Raw genomic sequence first — 12,327 nt, 5'->3', positions numbered from 1 at the left:
TTTTCTCGTTAAATTATGACTTTATTCTCATTATATTCCGTCTTTTTTTCTCATAAAGTTCTGACTTTATTCTCGTAATATTACGACTTTTTTCCCGTAAAGTTATGACTTTTTTTCTCGTAATATTCCGACTTTATTCAGGAATTCTCATGTTTTTTCCCTCAATGTAGCCCTAATACTCCGTCGTACATTTGCTCTTTGGCCCTCACTGCATTAGACTTATATACTATATACTTAGGCTATAAACTTTGTTACCTTCATCACAATGCTCAAATGTTTTGCGGCTCCAGACAGATTTATTTATTTTGTTTTGCATAAAATGTCTCTTTTGATAGTAAAGGTTGCTGACCCCTGTTCTAAGCTAATGAAAACACGATTCTCAGTTTCAGGTGATTTTACACTAATGAAAACAATTATGAATATTATATTCCATTTCTACCAATAGATCCCCCTAAATCCTAAACACTGGACCTTTAAATCCCGGCTACGGTCCTGAACTCCGTACGAGAGAATGAAATATTACAAATTCACATCCTTCTTCTGCAAGTCTAATTGTTTTGTATCTAGCAGCTGGCATTTGATATGTGCACAGTTCCAGCAGTAATTCTATTGTTTCGTATGATTTCTTTATTTAGCCTACTTGGGTGTGTGACAGTGCACAAATCCAAATATCATTCCCTTCTTTTGTTTTTCTTGTGTTTGTCTCCGCATTAATCCCACTGCCTCGATGCGGGTTCTCATCATTTTCTCTGTTAAGCTTCTAAAATTAACCTAATCTTCTTTGCTCGTCATCCCACCCACTCGCCTTGGTGTTCAGAGCCCACGCTCGTCTCGCGTTTTCTAAGAGAAGGAGCGTTGAGATAAGTGGCATATTACACTCCAACGGGAGACACACCAAGTGACTTTGTGATTATGATGCAGAGGGTGTTGTCTTTGAGATAGGGAGAAGTGGAGGAGGGAGGGAGGGAGGAGGGGGATTATGAGGCTAATTCCCTTATAACTTTTTCCCTCATTAATCTCTGCGGAGGGATACGAGATTCTTTAAATGCTAATGTCCAATAAAGATGTCAGCGGTGACATTTTACAGTCGCGGCGCAGATGTGAACAAAGTTGACCGTGTTGTTGTGGAAGAACTTTTTCTCACTCGACTCATATCGCTTTGCCTCACATGTTAATTTGAAGAATCCTCTCTCTCGGGATTAGAACGTAAATGTGTTATAATCAGAAATGCGCCTACTTGAGCTTCAGTAGCAAGTCATGAATTTTGCGTCAAGGTTGAACGTAACACCCCCCCCCTCATAAATGTCCTCATAAATAACTTTCTCAGACGAATCGAACTTTAATTCAAACACAATCCGGTTTAATTTAAGCACAATCAGCTCTATTTACAAGAAATGAGTGGAGGTCAATGTGGCAACAAGATGAAAAGCAAACAGAAATACATTATTTGTCTTCAAACTTTCAACGGCAAACATCGATGGACAAAAAATTAAATCCTGCATTTCCTTAAAAGCACCGATTGATTGAATAAAAACAAAGAAATAAATCACCTGGGCCTCGTCTAATAATTTACTTCCACGGCAAAAATCACTCCTCACGATCCCTTTATACAGAATTAGTATAAAAAAATGAAGGTAGAACATGAAATGTACTGTCGCTCCTTCCTTTGCTTTCCTGTTCCAAGGACAAATCACTCTCTGAAAATCCCCTCTGAAGGGATTTGATCGTTTTCGACACACTTGTCATTCCGTTGAGGCTTTTCTGCTGACCGGGTGCCTTGACGCTGCAGAGCTCTCGTCAGCACCACCGCCAGTCACAGCACCCTTAGCGAGTTAAATGAGAATGTGACGACGTTAAAGGTTAGCGTAATATCGATCTCTGTTCTCATAATCTCTGTTGGCAAATTTAGCGTCCTTCTTGTCGTGCGGGATTCGTCCGAACGGCGCGTGGTCGTTGAAGCACGTGTTGAAGACCTCGTCCACTATTTTCACCGCCTCCTCTCGGCTTATTTTCCTCACAGCCAGGATGGAGCGAAGGGCGCGGCCTCTGACGCACTCCTGTCAGAGCAAAACAGCGTGATCTAAGTGTTAGATTACAGACACAAACCTTGAAACCTGCCAGTAAAAGTCACATGTATCTCAGTGCAGGTACCTGATGGTGCTGCTTCAAGCCGAAGTTGAATCTGGAGACTTCATTGCTAAAGGAGCAGTCTTCACTGAGGTTAGCGGCCCGAATCTGAAATAACGACACAAAAAAAGTCTTTGGATGATCAGCAAACACAACTTTTTTTTCTGTCAACTTGGGCATGACGTCATTCCCAGCACCGCCTTGCAATTTCCGAGGTAATTGTAACGCAGCATACAGTATATTCGTGAGCTGCTTTTAAAGATTTACATTACATACATGCACCTTATTGCCATATTAAGTTGCTTACTGCTTACTGCTTACTCACTATGTGACTGCTTTGAGTGTTTCCCTGCACTTTGGGTACATTTTGATGTCAAAGAGCAGTAACATGAGTGAGCATTTTGACTGGTTCAACAGGAACACAGTGCCAAAGATTCAGAGACACAGATTAAACTGTATCGCCACAATAACGTTCCCACTGCACGTAAATGCAGCCAGTGTCGAACACGTTGTGGCTCACCTCAGAACAGGCCAGATGTCTGAAGTTGTTGAACCAGTCCACGTGGGCCCGACAGTGGTCAAAGGCATGGATGAGCTCGTGTGTGACCACTCGGTTCATGTGGGACTGCTGGTGGATGTTGTTCTGACACAAGACGATCTGCAAACAAACGCAAATATCATTAATGTTGAGCAGTCGCATTCTTCTACGCCGTCAGAACAGGATTTATCTTCATTAATGCCATGATAGATCTCTTTCTTACTTGAGAAGAAGCTGCGTCAAAGCCACCGCTGACCGTCCCGTCACAATCCTCACAGGAGAAGTGTCTGTCTTTAAACACTTTGCTGTGTTGAGAGGAGTAAAATAATCAGAGTTAGTTTTTTTTTTTTTTGCTCAAATCAGCTTAAATTTAAATTAATTGTTGTAAAAATGTCAAAAGTTGCCAGGGCAGTGGAAGGAGGAAAACAGGTGGAAATGATCAAATAAAAGACAATATTGGAGACATGGAATATTAACTCAGAATTTGAATTTTGGTGCACACGTGTAGTAGTGTTTCTAATTAATTAAAGGGGAACACCACCTAATTAAGAATTCTAATATGTTATTTTCATGGCCTAGTAAAGTTCAATGAGCTACTCTCTCTCAAAGCCAGAAACCAGAGTCTCGAACTTGTGATGTCATAGGGTACAAAGTCTGGAACTGCTCCATAGACAATGAATGGGAGATTGTTTTTTTGTTTTCTATTTTATACCCAAATGAGCTTTATCTATTGTAATGTTGTCAGTTGTGAAACAAAAAATGTCCCCATATAGTCAGAACATCTCCCTGGCTGCTCTCAGTGTCATCTATAACATCTCTCCCATTCATTGTCTATGGAGCGGTTCCACACTTGTACCCGATGACATCACAAGTTAGAGCTTTAGCACTCTAGTGTTTGGTTCATGTTTACTAATATTTTTTGGACTGTCTTAAACCATAGGAATAACATGTATGAATTTTGAAAATGGGTGTAGTTCCCCTTTAATGTCATAATTTCTGATCGACACTACTCAGGTGGAATTTAATTTAATTCTCACTGTGCAATATCATTTTCCACTTGTGCAATTTTGTTAATAGTCTGTTTATTGTCAATACTGTATACACTGCTCCTATTTTAATACTTCCTTCTATTTAAATGGTTCATATTGTTACACTTTGTTTAGCTCTTTTTTTACTGTGTTAGCTGATGCATCTTGTTTTTTGCACTATCCCCTTTGCTGCTGTACACTGCACATCTCCCCACTGCAGGAAAGATAAAGGAATATCTGATCTTACTACTTCTCTCTCTTCCTCTTCTTTATTATTATTATTAGCAGTAGTAGCATTTGCAAAACTATTATCTGTAGAAGGTCTGTGTAAACAAGGCAGGGATGAAAGCATAAACAGAGGAAGGTCAACAGTGATCACACACACACTTAAATTGTATTATGATACTTACCATCCTGAACTCTTCATGGCACTGAGGAGGAGTTTGGCATAAGGACCTTTAGAGAAACACAGAAACCAGTTAGATAGAGCTGAATGTAGCCTAGATAGCAATCACTGCTGCTCCTCTGACAGTCAGGTTAAAACATAAACATTGCAGTATTTAAAATCATAAACACATTTGACATGAACCTCTTAGTTAAATAATATATCTGCTGTTTACTGCTATAGATGACATTCCCTCTGAAGGGCTAGTTAGCATGCTAGTTAGCATGCTAACTTGTATGCTATAATGAAGGGGCTAGTTAGCATGCTAGTTAGCATGCTAACTTGTATGCTACAATGAATGGGCTAGTTAGTTAGCATGCTAGTTAGCAGTTAGCTTAGCTCCATCACTCACTGGTCTCCATGGCCAGCTGCAGCATGACCTGACACTTGTGGTTGAAAGTGAACAGACTCTCTGCGATGGATCCTCCCTTGTAGTTCCTCGTGTTCCTCTCCGGGAATAAGTCGTATCCATATTCCTCCTCTTGTTTAGACTGATCCATTCTGCTGTCTGCTCTCTGGAGATGCTAACAGCTAGCAGAAGCTCTCTGAGGTCATCACTGTTTGTAGATCACGTGATCACAAAAGGTCAAAGGTAATGAATTGGGAATATTTATTTTTTATTATTTTTATTTATTTTTTTATTTATTATCATACAAAATAAATATATAATTCACTTAAATATAATATAAAAATAAATTAAAATATATATTTTTTTTCAACGCGGTTTTGCTGGAGATCCGGTATAGATCATCTATTCAGTACGTGCAGACAAGTCGTCAACTCCTACTACAATGCGTGCACCAAAGCCAAAACCGACAGTTCCGAGTACAATTACTGAAGATGTTTGTACAACAGTTTTATAACACGGCAATACAAATGGACCCAGGGGCTGTGCGATGTGTAGTTTCCTTTTCAGTCGGTTGGTTGTGGACTTTTATAAACTCACAAAATGTTCTTGTAGTAAGTTGTAACATAGACGATCTTTGGTTACGCCCAAGGTGCATGCGCAGTAGCAGCGGCGCAAAGGCTGCTGGGTACTCGGGTGTCATGGCTGCAAACGTAAACAGAAGCTCTGAATAGCGACACATGTTGTTGTAGTTTTTAGCCAAATTAACACATTTAACTGCGTTTTATCAGCCGGAGAATCAAGTGTAAGGTATTATACAACGTTCATTAGCTATAGAGTCACTTAAATGTACTTTATTTGCTCTAATTGTTTGTTTTTTATGCTTTTTTAGGTGACTAGCTAGCTAAAACAGAAAGCATGACAGCGTGATTCTCCTGTGTTTACTTCTTGGCTTCGACTTCAAGACTACAACTACAGCAACAAAGTGTTAAGAGTTTCTCTAAAAACATAACTGTGTGTTTGACAGGTTGTGTAAAATGTCCAGTGGGAACAAAGCGGTGGAGTTTCAGCTGCAGCTGAGACAGAATCAGGAGGATCTGACCAGCTTCATGAGGGATCTGGGGAGCTGGGAGACAGATATCAAGAAGAAGGACGAGGAGCTGAGGACAGGAGGACTAAAGGAGGACCAGGTCTGTCTCTGTTGGACACACACACACACACACACATCCATCTCAGGAGCAGGTGATGTTCTGGATGATTCAGGTGTCAGCAGCTTGTGTCTCTTCTCTGTTGTAGAATAAGCTCCCACCTGTGCGCAACAAAGACTACAAAACCAAGATGAGGGAAAGGAGGAAGAAGGAGCCAACAGGCAACGGTGACGCAAAGGCAGAGGAGTCCAAGGAAGCCTCAAGGATAAAAGCATACGACTATAAATCATGGGACAAGTTTGATGTGGTAGCTACTGCGTATTTATAAAATATTACTTAACGTGAAGTCGTGGAGTAGTTGACTAAATGCTTCTGTGGTCGCAGGACAAGGCTCTGGCAGAGATGGATAAGGAGGAAAGTCCTGCAGAGTCAAATGAGTCAGACTCCGAGGAAGCTGCAGGTAATCAGGAGAACGCGCTGGCTGAGAAAGATAAGGTAAATAAGAAGTACTGCAATACAACTAACTAAAGAGAAGAAGAAATGACCCTTTCCTAAAGCAGATTATACTTTTATTTTTTAGGGTAACACGTTTTTCAAAGATGGGAAGTACGACGATGCCATTGAGTGCTACACCAGAGGGATGTGTGCAGATCCCTACAACCCTGTGCTGCCCACAAACCGAGCCACCTCCTTCTTCAGACTCAAAAAGTAAACAGCACAGATTATAAGGCTGCTGTATTGCACTATGACAGATAGTTTTAAGTATTTTTCAATAAGTGTAACAACATTAAGGGGATAATTCAGGTGTTTTGAAGTGAGGTTGTATTAGGTACTTATCCATAGTCAGGGTATTACCTACAGTAGATGACGGTCGGCACGCCTCCAGTTTGGAGAAGCAGACAGGAGTTACCGCACAGAAGCAAAGCAATGTACTGCTGTGGATGGGGACACTGACTGTTACACTGACTATGGATAAGTACCTCATACAACCCCACTTCAAAACACCCAAACTATCCTTTTAAGGAGGATGTGAACACGGTGGTAAGATGTTTTGTACCCCTGTAAATCATTGAGACTTTGTTCTTTGCAGGTATGCTGTGGCAGAGTCCGACTGCAACTTGGCGATAGCGCTGGACAGCAACTACTTCAAAGCGTACGCGAGAAGAGGAGCAGCACGGTTTGCACTGAAAAAATATGAATCTGCGTTAGAAGGTGACGAACTGAACTTCCAAGATTTAGATTAGATCATCTGTTTATCTTGAGTGCACTGAGATAACAACATGAATCTGTTTGTGAATAGATTATGAGACTGTTCTCAAGCTTGACCCCGGGAACGCGGAAGCACAGACTGAAGTGGCAAAAATCAAAGAGGTGAGGCTCATTTTGGGGTTTTGCCTCATTACCCAAAGTCCTCCTCTTCTTTTATGAAGACAACGGAGTAGAGGCGCTGCTGGGTATTTGTGGTAATCACATACAGGTGCTCTTTGGATCCTTCAGGTGTACTGTGCTTATTCAATCTTGTGAAGGGCTCCTTGCATGGGTGGAATATGATCTCAAAAAAGAATAAAATGCAAGTCTCCTTCAAAAATAATCCGAGGCACACTGTAGAGTTTGTACAAAATTAAAATGCCTTTATTTTACATCACAATAATTGTTTAAAACGATCTTCCTCTTCTTTTATTTCCTCTTTCTCCCTGGCTGGTTTCAGGTTCTCGGACATCAGGCACGGGCCGCCCCGAGTGAAGCGACGCAGCCACCGGAGGCTCCCACAGCCGACCCTGAGCAGCAGAGATTGATGGAGGAGCAGCAGAGACTGATGGAGGAACAGCAGAGACGACAGGAGGCGGCTGTACAAAAAGACAGAGTAAGCTTTGCCACTTATGCTGCAGCGTCCCAGTTGGACTCTTTTTTGCATTATTAGTTGTGGTTTAGAAGAGTGTATGTTGGCCAACAAGGGCAACATTTGAGAACAGGCAAAAAAGAGTGAGCTTTTCAGTTGTTAATGTCTGAAAAAGGGAGAACCAGCATCTAACATTTCAGCACTGTTTGGCACCAAAGGAAATGTTTAGATCCTGATATTTCTTAAAACATTTTGTGAACAAATCCAGCTGTGTTTATTTGGAAATATGTTTTCTTGAATGTGCCTTTCAGGGGAATGCTTATTTCAAAGAGGGGAAGTACGAAGCGGCTGTTGAGTGCTACAGCAGAGGAATGGAGGCAGACTGTATGAACGTCCTGCTGCCGGCCAACAGAGCCATGGCCTTCCTCAAGCTGGAGAAGTAAGAACAACTTTTATCTCTAGACTGAAAAGGTTTAATCTGTTAAAAGAAGATTCAAACTTACCCTAGTGTTTTTTTCTGTTTGCTGCAGGTATAAGGAGGCAGAGGAGGACTGCACCAAAGCCATTTCTCTGGACGGTTCTTACTCCAAGGCTCTCGCCCGTCGCGCCACCGCCAGAGTGGCTTTAGGGAAACTGGAGGAAGCCAAACAAGGTGCCGTATAGAACGACACTGTCCTCCGAAGGCAAACAGCAGCAACCACATTCTGTCTTTTACATATCTAGCTGCATTGTGCTGTGTTTTTATAGTTACTTTAATTTTCATCCTTACATATGTTGCTAAATTGTTCTTAAGTTATTTTAATCATGTTCACAGCTTAGGCTCAAGTTCTGTTTATTTCTAAATCAGCTTTAATTTAACATGCAGACATTCAACAACTTCATTCATACACAGACAGCGAATACTTCCTTTATAGTTAGATGATCCTGCTACAGCGCCACCTATTGGCCAAATGGCACCAAATTTGCCATGGTCACTCAGACATCATATCTACAAATGTCCATCAAATGTGGTCGAAATAGCACAAAGGAGATATGACATTTTTTGTAATATAAGCCACAGCATTTGAGCTAACTTTAAGGGCCAGCTATAGAAAAAGAGATATTCTGTACCAAATTTGGTGAAGAAGCTCAAAATCTGTAGGACGAGTAGCAAAATGTCACAGTTAGACAAAATTCAAATTGGCAGAAAATCAATCTAGATGCAAATGGGCGTGGCTTATATAGATAGATTCGTCTGAACCCACATAATCCAGGAAAAGTTTGTTTCTGAGACTTTTGGTTAAAAAGTTAAATGCAAAAATGTAAAGTTCATTGTCATAGCGGCACCATCTGGCCATAGTGCACCACCTTCAACACTGCACTCCTTTTGGGTCCTGAGCAATACACCCGCCAAAGTGTGAAGTAGATAGGAAGGACGGTTCTCGAGATATGTGAAGGACAGACAGAGATTCCTCGCTTTATAGTTAGATTGACTGTTTAGTGACATATAAACATAGTCTGTGTGTCTGTGTGTCCGTGTGTGTGTCTGTGTCTGTGTGTGTCTGTGTGTGTCTGTGTGTGTTACAGATTTCCAGGAGGTGTTGAAACTGGAACCCGGGAACAAGCAGGCCCTGAACGAGCTCCAGAAACTCCAGATTGTAAGATCCAGTCATTAGTTCACATTAACGTAGTTCAGTAAATATAAAAAGTTAAACTGAGGTTGAAACAGAGAAGTGATGGTGGGAGAAGGAACAATGTCAAAGAATATAAAGAGCAGTGCTACTCAAGCTACAAGTCAAATACATTCCTGCGTTACAGAAATACACTTTAAATGTCTTTTTAACTTTAAACTTTACATTGATTGCTGTTGGTTGTTTGTAACGTTGTGACGGTAACTCAGAGACTGAAGTTTATCCCTCCACTGTGTTTTACGTCCCTGTAGCTATGAGAACAGGCATAAATTACAATCAATGTACTTTATCAGGTTTGATCTTCTACAGACTTCACTTCTGTTCTCTTAACGTCCCTCTGTGTTGTGTTGTTAGGACGTGGCTTCCAGCGGCCTTCTTCAGACACCAGACGGCACACGGAGGAGAACAGTTCAGCCGGTAGATAAACCAACACATCTGCAGTCAACCGTGAGTTTTTCCCCCTCAGTGCAGAAGTTGTTTTTTAAATGACAATACTGTCTGTACATTTTGTTACGCTGAAGGCCGTAAAGGGAAAGATTAGTAGACGTCTGACGCTAAAAAAACACAGATGGGATTGGACTGCACGTCAGGTGAAAAGTTTAACTTAGAAGCAGGATAATGTGCTTTACAAGATTACTTTGAGCTCTAAGAAGTTGTGATTAGTATTTGTCTTTTTATTTGACATTTAATAGACTAAAATATTAATTAAACAATTGAAAAAAATTATGAATTTTAAAATAATGGTCCAGTGTTTTTGTCTTTATAGAAGTTGTACTTAGCTGTAGAATCAGCTAAATTAATTAAAGTAATATACAAATTGTCAGACATGATTTTTCTATCCAGTATTTCACTCCCCATGTTTACAGCATGCTTTAGCATTATTTGTCCAGCAGGTGGCAGCATAGACAACAATATAGATTGAACATCTGCATTCTGTAATATTCATTTTGTGATATCTTTACTAGAATTCAGTTCAATCAGTGATCTGAATGTTTTGTTATTTGACTGATTCTGAACATCTGATGCTCTTCAGAAACCTCTGAGGAGGATCGATATCGAGGAAGTGAGTGGAAAGGTGACGGTGTCCGAGGTGGAGTCCGAGTTCTTCGTCCAGGAGGTGACGAGGGAGGCTGAGGACGAATCCTCTCCGCTGTCGACGTCACCCAGCGCCAAGATGATCAAGATCGAGGAGATAGCAGAAGTGCCCTCGCTCTCATCTGACCAGTTAGTGGCACCACCTCTTCTACGTCATGATATTTATTAACGTGTCTGTAAAGCACTAAATGTTTTGTGGAATGTGGTATCCATAATTCCCGCCCAGTAAACAAGATGTTCTGCTTCTTAATCCCAGAGTTCCTGCTAGCAGACAGACCAAACAACCAGCGCAGCAGGAAGTCGCTCATCCTCCTCCTGCACCGTCAGCCAGCTCCTCCTCGACAGCAGTAGACCTGCCTCCTCCACCCACCAGCAGCTTCCAGCTGGAGGCCGACCTCCGCAAGATCGGACACCAGCCGGAAGTGATTTACAGATATCTGAGGGTGAGCTGTGTGTTTGACGAATACATTTTGGTGAGGAAAAACTGGCATGGCCATTTTCAAAGGGGTCCCTTGACCTCTGACCTCAAGATATGTGAATGTAAATGGGTTCTATGGGTGCCCACGAGTCTCCCCTTTACAGACATGCCCACTTTATGATAATCACATGCAGTTTGGGGCAAGTCATAGTCAAGTCAGCACACTGACACACTGACAGCTGTTGTTGCCTGTTGGGCTGCAGTTTGCCATGTTATGATTTGAGCATATTGTTTTATGCTAAATGCAGTACCTGTGAGGGTTTCTGGACAATATCTGTCATTGTTTTGTGTTGTTAATTGATTTCCAATAATAAATATATACATACATATGCATAAAGCAGCATATTTGTCCACTCCCATGTTGATAAGAGTATTAAACACTTGACAAATCTCCCTTTTAAGGTACATTTTGAACAGATAAAAAAATGTGATTAATCGCGATTATATATTTTAATCGATTGACAGCCCTAATTTTAACTGAAGTTCTCAGTCTTGTTATTGTTCTTGTCTTTGCAGCAAATCAAACCCGAGGCGTACGCAAACATTTTCCACAACTCCCTTGAACCTGACATTCTCAATCAGATCCTGAGGACACTGCATGGTTTCTATATCAAGTGAGTTTTAATAGATGCTTGAACTGGTTTTCTGTTACACCTGTATTATCGTACTGTACACTGATAACCGGTCTCACGCAGGAACGAAGCCCCGGCCGTCATGCATGAGATCCTCAGGAGCCTAGCGAGCGTGAGGCGCTTCGACATGGCCGTCATGTTCCTGTCGTCCCCGGAGAAGAAAGGTGAGAGTCTCTCTTTTGATGTTGCTGTTGCAGAGGATGACTCATAACTTCCCACCCACACATTCCATCATGTTGATAATTTGCTGTGCTGCTTTTCTCTCTCCCCTCCGCAGTGCTTAAAGAACTGTTTGACTTCCTTCACCAAGCTGAGCTGGAGGGATCGTCTGTCGCAGCTTTACAGAAGAAGTACGGTGTGTGATGCTGCAACTTCTACAGACTTTAAACACACAGTATTTTCAAAGCCAACTAAACAACGTAGTTATATTCTAAATTACTGAATAAACTTTAGGTTTTTATATCATTCTGTAGCTTCACAGTGGTGTTCAAATGCAAACATTCACATTTTGGTCAAAGTATGTTTTATTTATTTTCCCAAGCCCTTTTAAAAACTTAATCCCAAGTGACCTGACGTAGGTTTCTGCATGATGACGCTGCTACATGTACAGTATCTATACATCCTTATAGTCGGTGTATTAACGTTACATACAGTAATTTAGATGGCGGTCGGCGTGCTCCCAGTTTGGAGAAGCAGACAGGAGCACCGGCACGGAAGCTAAGCGACGTACTGCTGTGTGGACGCCACGTTAGTTCAGATCCGAAAGTCACACAATAACACAAACAAACTAATCGATGCAGCGGTAGGTAGACCAGCAACTCTCGTGTTCTGCGAGGTAAAATGACTGTTTTTTGTGAATGTATTTTCAATTTGTAATTTTCAAATCGCAGGATGAGGAAGAAATCGCAATATTTGTTAGAGGTGAAATTAAATATTGTGGTGCTGCAGAGATGTCCTGGCCTATACATCATATTCTACAG

General features: G+C 41.3%; 2 protein-coding genes across 5 annotated transcripts in view; one reads left to right on the top strand and one right to left on the bottom strand.

The window, feature by feature from the left end:
• Positions 1 to 11,813, top strand: part of rpap3 (RNA polymerase II associated protein 3) — a 38,270-nt gene extending 26,457 nt beyond the window's left edge. Inside the window, exons 1-17 of one of the 4 annotated variants that reach the window (XM_037760937.1) lie at positions 4,616 to 4,730; positions 5,512 to 5,674; positions 5,781 to 5,939; positions 6,017 to 6,127; positions 6,213 to 6,340; positions 6,723 to 6,844; positions 6,933 to 7,003; positions 7,341 to 7,496; positions 7,784 to 7,911; positions 8,003 to 8,124; positions 9,039 to 9,109; positions 9,497 to 9,589; positions 10,176 to 10,366; positions 10,494 to 10,680; positions 11,232 to 11,329; positions 11,411 to 11,511; positions 11,625 to 11,812. In XM_037760937.1, coding sequence (XP_037616865.1) covers positions 4,660 to 4,730; positions 5,512 to 5,674; positions 5,781 to 5,939; positions 6,017 to 6,127; positions 6,213 to 6,340; positions 6,723 to 6,844; positions 6,933 to 7,003; positions 7,341 to 7,496; positions 7,784 to 7,911; positions 8,003 to 8,124; positions 9,039 to 9,109; positions 9,497 to 9,589; positions 10,176 to 10,366; positions 10,494 to 10,680; positions 11,232 to 11,329; positions 11,411 to 11,511; positions 11,625 to 11,710 — 2,058 coding nt within the window. In that variant the 5' untranslated portion in view covers positions 4,616 to 4,659 and the 3' untranslated portion in view covers positions 11,711 to 11,812. Of the gene's footprint in view, positions 1 to 4,615; positions 4,731 to 5,146; positions 5,295 to 5,511; positions 5,675 to 5,780; positions 5,940 to 6,016; positions 6,128 to 6,212; positions 6,341 to 6,722; positions 6,845 to 6,932; positions 7,004 to 7,340; positions 7,497 to 7,783; positions 7,912 to 8,002; positions 8,125 to 9,038; positions 9,110 to 9,496; positions 9,590 to 10,175; positions 10,367 to 10,493; positions 10,681 to 11,231; positions 11,330 to 11,410; positions 11,512 to 11,624 lie in introns of those variants that run through there. The other 3 variants (XM_037760939.1, XM_037760938.1, XM_037760940.1) reach the window with 3 other exon arrangements.
• On the bottom strand, positions 1,320 to 4,670 carry atp23 (ATP23 metallopeptidase and ATP synthase assembly factor homolog). Its single transcript, XM_037760942.1, has 6 exons — positions 4,491 to 4,670; positions 4,104 to 4,149; positions 2,889 to 2,970; positions 2,648 to 2,785; positions 2,152 to 2,235; positions 1,320 to 2,057 (listed from the first exon to the last, which is right to left on the bottom strand). The coding sequence occupies exons 1-6, from the start codon at positions 4,636 to 4,638 to the stop codon at positions 1,854 to 1,856; spliced, it is 702 nt and encodes a 233-aa protein (XP_037616870.1). The 5' UTR covers positions 4,639 to 4,670; the 3' UTR covers positions 1,320 to 1,853.
• Positions 11,814 to 12,327: the final 514 nt, after the last annotated feature.

This window comes from Sebastes umbrosus, chromosome 23 (genome assembly GCF_015220745.1).
Source record: "Sebastes umbrosus isolate fSebUmb1 chromosome 23, fSebUmb1.pri, whole genome shotgun sequence".
Classification (NCBI taxonomy): domain Eukaryota; kingdom Metazoa; phylum Chordata; class Actinopteri; order Perciformes; family Sebastidae; genus Sebastes; species Sebastes umbrosus.
This window is presented reverse-complemented; position numbering and strand designations above follow the sequence as displayed.